Below are 11,613 nucleotides of genomic sequence, written 5' to 3' on the forward strand. Positions count from 1 at the left end.
GCAGGTTGGCCGTGGCCCCGAGCTGAGCCCAGGTGAGTGCCCAGGTGTACCCAGGTGTGTCCCAGCCCCCCAGGTGTGTCCCAGCCCCTCTCAGGTGTATCCCAGGTGTATCCCAGGTGTATCCCAGGTGTATCCCAGGTGTATCCCAGGTGTATCCCAGGTGTATCCCAGGTGTCTCACCTGCTGCAGGCAGGCGCGGGGCGTGCTCAGCAGGTTGGCCGTGGCCCCCAGCTGAGCTCAGGTGTATCTCAGGTGTATCCCAGGTGTATCCCAGGTGTACCCAGGTGTGTCCCAGCCCCCCAGGTGTATCTCAGGTGTACCCAGGTGTATCCCAGCCCCCCAGGTGTCTCTCAGGTGAGCTCACCTGCTGCAGGCAGTGGGATTTTGGGGATTTGGTGGGATTTTGGATGGATTTTGGGGGATTTTGGGTGGATTTTGGGGGATTTTGGTGGGATTTGGTGGGACTTTGGGTGGATTTGGGGGGATTTTGGGTGGATTTTGGGTGGATTTTGGTGGGATTTTGGAGGATTTTGGAGGATTTTGGTGGGATTTTGGGGGATTTGGTGGGATTTTGGGGGATTTTGGTGAGATTTTGGGGGACTTTGGGTGGATTTTGGTGGGATTTTGGGGATTTGGTGGGATTTTGGGGGGATTTGGCCCACCTTGGTCAGGTAGTAGACGCTCTGCTGGAACGTGGACATGATCACCTCGTCCAGCACCCCCAGGGCCTCGTCGCAGCTCTCCAGGTCCTGCTCCAGCTCGGGGCACGGCCCTGAAACCCCGGAATTCACCCCAAAAAATGGGGTAAACCCCCAAAAAAACCCCGGGATTCACCCCAAAACGGGGTCAGGCCCCGAGACCCCAGGGGTTCACCCCGAAAAAATGGGGTGAGACCCCAAAAAACCCCGGGATTCACCCCAAAACGGGGGCAGCCCCTGAAACCCCAGGGGTTCACCCCGTAAAAATGGGGTGAGACCCCAAAAAACCCCGGGATTCACCCCAAAACGGGGGCAGCCCCTGAAACCCCAGGGGTTCACCCCGTAAAAATGGGGTGAGACCCCAAAAAACCCCGGGATTCACCCCAAAAAAAGGGGTCAGACCCCAAAAAACATGTGTTTCACCCCAAAAAATGGGATAAACCCCCCCAAAACCCAGGAATTCACCCCAAAAAATGGGATAAAGCCCCCAAAAACCCCGGAATTCACCTCCAGAAATGGGATAAACCCCAGGGATTCACCCCAAAATGGGGGTCAGGCCCTGGAACCCGGGATTCGCCCCAAAAAATTCGATAAACCCCCCCAAAAAACCCGGAATTCACCCCAAAATACGGGATAAACCCCAAAAACCTGGAATTCACCCCAAAATGGGGGGTCAGACCCCAAAAAACCCAGGGATTCATCCCAAAATGGGATAAACCCCAGGGATTGACCCCAAAAATGGGATAAACCCCCCAAAAACCCAGGAATTCACCCCAAAATGGGGTCATCCCCATTCCATCCAGATCAAATTCCATCCAGAATCCCCCCCAGAAATCCCAGTACGGCCCAAAAACTGCCCATTCTGACCCCAGAATGGATCCAGGAGCTCTCCCAGCCCGTCCCAGTCAGTCCCAGTCCATCCCAGTGGGTCCCAGTCCATCCCAATCCCCTCCCAGTCCATCCCAGTCAGTCCCAGTCCATTCCAGTCCGTCCCACTCCGTCCCAGAGCAGCCCAGGAGCCCTTCCCTGTGCACTGCAGTCCATCCCGCTCTATCCCACTCCATCCCAGTCCCTCCCAGTCCATCCCAGTCCATCCCAATCCCATCCCAGTGAGTCCCAGTCCATCCCAGTCAGTCCCAGTCCCATCCCAGTGGCTCCTAGTGGCTCCCAGTCCGTCCCAGTCCATCCCAGAGCAGCCCCAGGAGCCCTTCCCTGTGCACCGCAGTCCAGCCCACTCTATCCCACTCCATCCCAGTCCCTCCCAGTCCCTCCCAGTGCCTCCCAGTGTCACCTTCGAGGTCGAGCTCGGCCTCCAGGCGCTGCAGGTGGCCCTGGGCCAGGTTGAGCAGCTCCACGGCGTTGGCCAGCCACAGCAGCAGCGGCCGCAGGTCCGACGTGACCCCGGCCAGGTCCAGCTCGGGGGGGGGGTCCCCGTGAGGGTTTTAGGGGGATGTCCCCAATCCCCCTGGGTGTCCCCAATCCCCCCGATGTCCCCAGTGTCCCCCCAATCCCCCCAGTGTCCCCAGTGTCCCCGGGCTCACCCAGACCGTGTCCCGCAGCATGGCCGCCACCGTCCCCAGCAGCTCGGGCAGGTGTCCCTGGGGGAACTCTCGGGCCGCGTGCTCCAGGCACAGCCCCAGCAGGAAGGCGGGGGCCAGCGCCCCCAGATCCTCCCCGCCGGCAGCCCCCTCCCCGCCGGGAGCCCCCTCCCCAGGACCCCCGCGGAGCCCCCTGCCCAGCTCCAGGCCCAGGATCTCCCGGAGCAGCGCGCCCTCCTCCTGGGGCCGGTAGCGCAGCTCGGCCCTGGGGGTCTCCAGAGCCCCCCGCAGCTCCTCCCGCCGCTGCCGGGGGCTCCTCCCGCACCCCGCGCACCCCAGGACCCCCAGAGCCCCCCGCGGGGGCGGCAGCCAGGCGGGGCGCGCCCCCTCCCCGAGCCGGGGGTCCTTGTAGAGCAGCAGCACGTGCTCGCCCAGCCCCAGCAGGTCGCCGGGGCTCAGGGGGGCTCGGCGGTGCAGGGGGGTCCCGTTCAGCGAGGTGGGGGCGCCCCGGAAGGGTCGCACCCAGGCCGGGGGGGGCGGCGGGGGGTCGGCCCCCTCCCCAGGGGCGGCGTCGCCCCCTCCCCACTGCACCAGGCAGTGGCGGGGCAGGATGTCGGGGGCGCTCAGGAAGGTGTCGACCACCCAGAGGGGCCCCGGCTCCGGCGCCTTTTGGGGAGGGGGCTCGGGGCTGTCCGCGGCGGGGGGCTCCGCGCAGCCCCCGGCCCCCGAGGGGGGTTTGGGCTCCGGGGGGCGGCCGAAGATGTGCTGGGGGCGGGTCATGATGTGAAGGACGAAGTCCTGCGGGGGGGGGTTGGGGAAAAAAGGGGATTTGGGGTGGGAAAAGGGGGTTTGGGGGGGAAATGGGGGTTTTTGGGGGGGAAATGGGGATTTGGGGTTTCCTGCAGCCCCACAGCAGCAGCAAACAGGAGCAGTCATGGAGAAAAAATGGATTTTTTTGGGAGGGTTTTTGGGGCGCTTTCCCTGGCTTTGGGGGCTCATTGGGCGGATCACTTTTTTGGGGTTAATTCTGGGATTTTTGGTTAATTTTTTGGTTTTTTCTCACCTGTTTGCCGTAGCCCCGCAGCAGCAGGAAGTAGGGGCAGTTTTGAAGAATAACTGGGATTTTTTTGGGGAGGTTTCCCTGGCTTTGGGAGCTCATTGGGGAGGTCACATTTTTGGGCTAAATTCCGGGGATTTCGGTTAAATTCCCGTTTTTCCCTCACGTGTTTGCCGTAGCCCCGCAGCAGCAGGAAGTAGGGCTGGTCAGGGAGATAAAATGGGAATTTTTTGGGGTGCTTTCCCTGGCTTTGGGGGCTCATTGGGCGGACCATTTTTTGGGTTAAATTTCGAGATTTTCGGTAAATTTTTCTGTTTCCCCTCACCTGTTTCCTGTACCCCCGCAGCAGCAGGAAGTAGGGGCAGTTATGAAGAATAACTGGGATTTTTTTGGGGGTGGTTTTTCTGGGTTTCGAGGCTCATTGGGGAGGTCACGTTTTCGGGGTAAATTCCGGGGATTTCGGTTAATTTTTGGTTTTTTTCTCACCTGTTTGCCGTAGCCCCGCAGCAGCAGGAAGTAGGGCCGGTCCTGCGGGGGCTGGATCAGGCTCTCGGCCAGCAGCTCCAGGCTGGGCGCGCCGGGCCCGGGGGCGCCGCCGGGGGTCGCGGGGGGGGTGTGGGGCCTGAAGGATTCACAAACCCCAGTTTTCCCAGCTTTTCTTAGTTTTTTCACATTTTTCCCATTTTTCTCCCTGTTTCTCAGTTTATTTCCCATTTTCCCCCGTTTTTCCCCATTTTCCCCCCGTTTTTCCCCATTTCCCCCATTTTCCCCGTTTTTCCCCATTTTCCCCATTTTTCCCGATTTCCCCCGTTTTTCCCCCATTCCTCACCCCCGCTGTCCCCGTCCCCGTCGCCCCCCGCCCTCTCCAGCTCCTGCCTCCGCCGGATCTCGAAGCGCCGCGACCAGCCGGCCTTGGGCCGCCACAGCTCCTGGGGGAAAACCCAATTTGGGGTGAAAAACCGCGATTTCGGGCCAGGGTTAAAAACTTAAAGTTCCAAATGCGCAGGAAAAAAAATAAAGTTAAAAGCACAAAGTTACTGAAGGGCGAAACAATAACAATAACTAATAATAATCAATACTAACACAAATTCCCAGTCCCCACACATCGCCCATCTCCCCACACTCACCTCACTAATAATAATTATTAATTCCAATTAATTGACCATTTCCATCCCCGGTCTCACCTGCAGCAGCAGCGGCCGCTCCCACTCGCCCACCTCGCGCAGGTGCTCGCCCTGCCAGGCGCCCCCCGGCACTCACAGAGCACAAATTAACCCATACTAATAATACTAATATAATCAATACTATTAATAATTAATAATTCCAGTTAAACGGCCATTTCCCCGGACTCACCTGCAGCAGCAGCGGCCGCTCCCACTCGCCCACCTCGCGGAGGTGCTCGCCCTGCCAGGCGCCCCCCATCACTCACAGAGCACAAATTAACCAATACTATTAACCAATACTATTAATAATTATTAATTCTAATTAAACGGTCATTTCCAGCCCGGTCTCACCTGCAGCAGCAGCGGCCGCTCCCACTCGCCCACCTCCCTGAAGTGCTCGCCCTGCCAGGCGCCCCCCATCACTCACAGAGCACAAATTAACCAATACTATTAACCAATACTATTAATAATTATTAATTCTAATTAAACGGTCATTTCCAGCCCGGTCTCACCTGCAGCAGCAGCGGCCGCTCCCACTCGCCCACCTCCCTGAAGTGCTCGCCCTGCCAGGCGCCCCCCATCACTCACAGAGCACAAATTAACCAATACTATTAACCAATACTATTAATAATTATTAATTCTAATTAAACGGTCATTTCCAGCCCGGTCTCACCTGCAGCAGCAGCGGCCGCTCCCACTCGCCCACCTCCCTGAAGTGCTCGCCCTGCCAGGCGCCCCCCGCGCCCCCCATCACTCACAGAGCACAAATTAACCAATACTATTAACCAATACTATTAATAATTATTAATTCTAATTAAACGGTCATTTCCAGCCCGGTCTCACCTGCAGCAGCAGCGGCCGCTCCCACTCGCCCACCTCCCTGAAGTGCTCGCCCTGCCAGGCGCCCCCCGCGCCCCCCATCACTCACAGAGCACAAATTAACCAATACTATTAACCAATACTATTAATAATTATTAATTCTAATTAAACGGTCATTTCCAGCCCGGTCTCACCTGCAGCAGCAGCGGCCGCTCCCACTCGCCCACCTCCCTGAAGTGCTCGCCCTGCCAGGCGCCCCCCGCGCCCCCCATCACTCACAGAGCACAAATTAACCAATACTATTAACCAATACTATTAATAATTATTAATTCTAATTAAACGGTCATTTCCAGCCCGGTCTCACCTGCAGCAGCAGCGGCCGCTCCCACTCGCCCACCTCCCTGAAGTGCTCGCCCTGCCAGGCGCCCCCCGCGCCCCCCATCACTCACAGAGCACAAATTAACCAATACTATTAACCAATACTATTAATAATTATTAATTCTAATTAAACGGTCATTTCCAGCCCGGTCTCACCTGCAGCAGCAGCGGCCGCTCCCACTCGCCCACCTCCCTGAAGTGCTCGCCCTGCCAGGCGCCCCCCGCGCCCCCCATCACTCACAGAGCACAAATTAACCAATACTATTAACCAATACTATTAATAATTATTAATTCTAATTAAACGGTCATTTCCAGCCCGGTCTCACCTGCAGCAGCAGCGGCCGCTCCCACTCGCCCACCTCGCGCAGGTGCTCGCCCTGCCAGGCGCCCCCCGGCACTCACAGAGCACAAATTAACCAATACTATTAATAATTATTAATTCTAATTAAACGGCCATTTCCCCGGTCTCACCTGCAGGAGCAGCGGCCGCTCCCACTCGCCCACCTCGCGCAGGTGCTCGCCCTGCCAGGCGCCCCCCGGCACTCACAGAGCACAAATTAACCAATACTAATATAATCAATATTAATAATAATTAATAATTCTGATTAAACACCCATCTCCCCGGACTCACCTGCAGCAGCAGCGGCCGCTCCCACTCGCCCACCTCGCGCAGGTGCTCGCCCTGCCAGGCGCCCCCCGGCACTCACAGAGCACAAATTAACCAATACTATTAATAATTATTAATTCTAATTAAACGGCCATTTCCCCGGTCTCACCTGCAGGAGCAGCGGCCGCTCCCACTCGCCCACCTCCCTGAAGTGCTCGCCCTGCCAGGCGCCCCCCGCGCCCCCCGCGGGCCTGCCCACGACGTCGCAGAGCGCGAATTGCCCGAAATCCTGCGGATTGAGCCCATAGCGCTCGAGCGCCTGGCGCACGAGCTGCCGCGCGCTGCAGCGCGGCGTGGCCAGCACGCTCTTGTAGTTGGCGCCGCGCGAGATGGCCCCGCCGAAGATCTTGAGGATGCTCGGGGGGCTGCCCGAGCCCCCCGCGCCCGCCGCCGCCGGGCCGGGGTCGCGCAGCTCGGCCAGCTTCTTCTCGCTGGCCCAGCGCGTGGCACTGGTGTTACTGGTGGTGTTACTGGTGTTACTGGTGGTACTGGTGCGGTGGAAGAGGTGGGACAGGCGCTTGTGGCGGGGGGGCTTCGCCTTGGCAGGGGGCGCCGAGGAGGAGCAGGAGGGGCGGGGGTCCGCGGGGTCGCTGGCGCGGCTGGGCGTGTCCGAGGAGGTGGAGCTGGGGGGGAAAAATGGGGGGAAATTGGGGGGGGGTGAAAAACCGCGATTTCGGGCCAGGGTTAAAAACTTAAAGTTCCAAATGCGCAGGAAAAAAAATAAAGTTAAAAGCACAAAGTTACTGAAGGGCGAAACAATAACAATAACTAATAATAATCAATACTAACACAAATTCCCAGTCCCCACACATCGCCCATCTCCCCACACTCACCTCACTAATAATAATTATTAATTCCAATTAATTGACCATTTCCATCCCCTGTCTCACCTGCAGCAGCAGCGGCCGCTCCCACTCGCCCACCTCGCGCAGGTGCTCGCCCTGCCAGAGGCCCCCGGCACTCACAGAGCACAAATTAACCAATACTACTAATAATTATTAATCAATACTAATATAATTAATAATTCTAATTAAACGGCCATTTCCCCGGTCTCACCTGCAGGAGCAGCGGCCGCTCCCACTCGCCCACCTCGCGCAGGTGCTCGCCCTGCCAGGCGCCCCCCGGCACTCACAGAGCACAAATTAACCAATACTATTAATAATTATTAATTCTAATTAAACGGCCATTTCCCCGGTCTCACCTGCAGGAGCAGCGGCCGCTCCCACTCGCCCACCTCCCTGAGGTGCTCGCCCTGCCAGGCGCCCCCCGCGCCCCCCGCGGGCCTGCCCACGACGTCGCAGAGCGCGAATTGCCCGAAATCCTGCGGATTGAGCCCATAGCGCTCGAGCGCCTGGCGCACGAGCTGCCGCGCGCTGCAGCGCGGCGTGGCCAGCACGCTCTTGTAGTTGGCGCCGCGCGAGATGGCCCCGCCGAAGATCTTGAGGATGCTCGGGGGGCTGCCCGAGCCCCCCGCGCCCGCCGCCGCCGGGCCGGGGTCGCGCAGCTCGGCCAGCTTCTTCTCGCTGGCCCAGCGCGTGGCGCTGCTGGTGGTACTGGTGTTACTGGTGGTGGTACTGGTGGTACTGGTGCGGTGGAAGAGGTGGGACAGGCGCTTGTGGCGGGGGGGCTTCGCCTTGGCAGGGGGCGCCTTGGGGGATCAGGGGAGGGGAGGGGCTCTGGGGGTCTCTGGGGGGCTCTGGGGGGTCTCGGGGCCGCACCGGACGGAGCCGGCGCTGGGCCAGCGGCGGCTCATCTTGGCCAGGCGCTTCTTGGGGGAGTTGATCCAGAGCCCCACGGGGAAGTGCAGCTTCCCGAAGCGGGGCGAGCCCTCCTTGCGCTCCTCGGGCAGCATCCTCTGGGAAACGGGGACAAAAGGGGGGTTCGGGGGGAAAAAGAGAGATTTCGGGTGCAAAAGGGGATTTTGGGAGAGAAAAAGGAGATTTTAGGGGGGGAAAAGGGGATTTGGGGTGGAAAAAAGGGGGTTTCCCACCCTTTTCCCCCTTTCCCACCCTTTTTTTCCCCCCCAGGCCCCATTTCCCACCTTTATCTCCTCCAAAACCCCTTTTTCCCCTTTTTTCCCACCCTTTTCTCCTTTTTCCCCTGCCTTTCCCCTCATTTTTCCCTCCCCCAGGCCCCTTTTCCCACCCTTTTCTCCTTTTTCCCCTGCCTTTCCCCTCATTTTTCCCCCCCCCAGGCAGGAGGGGGCGCGTGGATCTCCTCCAAAACCCCTTTTTCCCCACCCTTTTCTCCTTTTTCCCCACCCTTTCCCCTCATTTTTCCCTCCCCCAGGCCCCTTTTCCCACCCTTTTTCCATCTTTTCCCCCCTTTTTCCTCATTTTTCCCACCCTCTTCCCCTCCCAAAACCCCCCGTTTTTCTCCCTTTCCCACCCTTTCCCCCAGGGACCCCAGACCCCTCACTGTCCCCTCAGAATGACCCCAGACCCCTCACAGACCCCTCAGAGGGACCCCAGACCCCTCAGGGTGACCCCAGAATGACCCCAGGCCCCTCATAGACCCCCCATGGTGACCCCAGACCCCTAAGGGTGACCCCAGACCCCTCACAAACCCTTCAGAGGGACCCCAGACCCCTCAATGCCCCTCACGGACCCCTCAGGGTGACCCCAGAGTGACCCCAGAGCCCTCAAGGTCCCCCCAGACCCATCAATGTCCCCTCGGAATGACCCCAGACCCCTCAATGTGCCCCTGTCCCCTCACGGTGACCGCGGCCCCTCACGGGCCCCTCACGGACCCCTCAGGGTGACCCCAGAGGGAGCCCAGACCCCTCAAAATGACCCCAGACCCCTCAGGGACCCCTCAGGGTGACCCCAGAGCCCTCATTGTGACCCCAGAGTGACCTCAGACCCTTCAATGTCCCCCCAGACCCCTCAATGTCCCCTCCGTGTCCCCCTGTCCCCTCACGGTGCCCGCGGCCCCTCACGGGCCCCTCACGGACCCGCTCCCCCTCAGAGCCAGGCCCCGCCCCCTCCGCCCCGTCCGCCACGCTCATTGGCCGAGCTCTTCCCGCCTCGCCGCGCGCAAGCCAATCAGAGCGAAGCCAGGGGGAGGAGGGGCGGGGCCGGCAAGTTCTGGGCGGGAAGAGAACCGGCCAATCAGAGCGAGCGCACTTTAGCCACGCCTCCAGGGGCAAATTTGAATAAACCGCGCCTGAAAGCCACGCCCACGACCCAGACCACGCCCCGCTCTTGGGACCACGCCCCTCGCTGTGGCCACGCCCCCTCTGGGTGGCCACGCCCCCTCCGCGCGGTCCTAAAGCCCCCCCCCAGCCCCAAAAACCCCAAAATCCGCCCCAAAATCGAGCCCAGGAGACCGAAATGGAACCGAATCCCCCCAGAAACCCCAAAAACCACCCCAAAATGGAGCACTGCAGCCCCAAAATTCAGCTCAATACTTAAAAAAAATTCCTCAGGGCCACAAAATCAAACTCTGGAGCCCCAAAATCGCAACAAAAATCCCAAATTGGCCCCAAAATTACCCCTAAAACAGTGACAGTGACACAGTGACACAGTGACACAGTGACAGTGACAGTGACAGTGACACAGTGACAGTGACACAGCCACGCCCCTCGCTGGGGCCACGCCCCCTCGGGGTGGCCACGCCCCCTCCGCGTGATCCTAAAGCCCCCCCCCACCCCCAAAAACCCCAAAATCCGCCCCAAAATCGAGCCCCGGAGACCGAAATGGAACCGAATCCCCCCAGAAACCCCAAAAACCACCCCAAAATGGAGCACTGCAGCCCCAAAATTCAGCTCAATACTTAAAAAAAATTCCTCAGGGCCACAAAATCAAACTCTGGAGCCCCAAAATCGCAACAAAAATCCCAAATTGGCCCCAAAATTACCCCTAAAACAGTGACAGTGACACAGTGACACAGTGACACAGTGACAGTGACAGTGACAGTGACAGTGACAGTGACAGTGACAGTGACAGTGACAGTGACAGTGACACAGTGACAGTGACACTGTGGCAGTGACACAGTGACAGGGGCCGTTCCTCTCGGCCCGGGGTGTCCGGAGATGTCCGGGGGGTCCCGGGGGGGGTCTCTCTCGGTCCCCGTCGTCCCGGGGGGTCCCGGGGGGGTCCCGGGGGGGTCGCGCGTGTCCGGGGGCCGCCGTGGGGGCGGCCGCGCGGCCCGGGCCGGCTGGAAGCCGTGACTCAGGATGTGTCATCGGCGGCGGCCGCGGCTCCCGCGGGCTATAAAGGGGGCGGGCGGCGCGCCGGGCGTCACGCGGGGACACCGGGACACGCGGCACGCGGCTCCCACGCGGGTGTCCCCCCCGGGCCCCCCCGGCACGCAGAAACACGCGGGGGACGCGGCGGTGACCGGGGCAGGCGGCCGAAATTGAGGGGGGGGCGCGAGAGAGAGAGAGAGAGGAGGGGGCGCGTGGAGCGCGTCGCGGTGCGTGGGGACAGTCCCGGAGCGCGGGGACCCTCGTGGAGCGTGGGGACAATCCCAGAGCTTGGGGACCCTCCCGGTGCGTGGGGACAGCCCCGGAGCGTGGGGACAATCCCGGAGCGTGTCGCGGTGCGTGGGGACCCTCGTGGAGATTGGTGACAATCCCGGAGCGTGGGGACAGTCCCGGAGCGCGGGGACAGTCCCGGAGCGTGTCACGGTGCGTGGGGACAATCCCGAGCGTGTCGCGGTGCGTGGGGACAGTCCCGGAGCGCGGGGACCCTCGTGGAGCTTGGTGACACTCCCGGAGCTTGGTGACACTCCCGGTGCGTGGGGACAATCTCGGTGCGTGGGGACACTCCCGGAGCTTGGGGACACTCCCGGAGCGTGGGGACAATCCCGGAGCGTGTCACGGCGCGTGGGGACAATCCTCGTGGATCTTGGTGACCCTCCCGGCGCGTGTCCCCCAAGGTTCGGACCCGGTGCCCCGGTCCCGGTTCGGCCCCGCTCCAGGTGCCCCCGACTCCCGGTGCCCCGGTCCCGGTTCGGCTCCTCTCTCCCGTTCCAGGTCCCGTTCCAGGTTCGGACCCGGTGCCCCGGTCCGGCCCCGCTCTCCCCGCTCCGGGTCCGGTCCCGGTACCCCCGAGCAGGTTCGGACCCGGTGCCCCGGTCCCGGTCCGGTTCTCGCCCCTCCAGGCGCCCCCCACTCCCGTACCCCGTTCCAGGTCCTGTCCCGATGTCCCGGTCCCGCTCCGGCTCCGCTCTCCCCGGTCCCGGTTCGGTTCCGGCCCCTCCAGGCGCGCCCCCTCCCCAGGTGCGCCCCCTCCCCTCCTCTCCCTCCGCTCCTCCGGTGGCGGGGGTCCCGGGGGGGGTCCCGGGGGGT

The 11,613-nt window shown here is 61.1% G+C and overlaps 1 protein-coding gene across 1 annotated transcript; it reads right to left on the bottom strand.

The window, feature by feature from the left end:
* Positions 1 to 652: 652 nt before the first annotated feature.
* On the bottom strand, positions 653 to 8,172 carry RASIP1 (Ras interacting protein 1; the record flags this gene model as incomplete). The annotated part of the gene is given in 6 exon segments (XM_039730946.1): positions 653 to 772; positions 1,990 to 3,034; positions 3,780 to 3,946; positions 4,123 to 4,222; positions 6,430 to 6,943; positions 8,039 to 8,172. Coding segments are annotated over 6 exon segments (2,080 nt in total), but the record flags the coding sequence as incomplete, so codon positions are not given.
* Positions 8,173 to 11,613: the final 3,441 nt, after the last annotated feature.

This window comes from Passer montanus, unplaced genomic scaffold (assembly GCF_014805655.1).
Source record: "Passer montanus isolate IOZ18808 unplaced genomic scaffold, ASM1480565v1 scaffold749, whole genome shotgun sequence".
Taxonomy (NCBI): Eukaryota; Metazoa; Chordata; class Aves; order Passeriformes; family Passeridae; genus Passer; species Passer montanus.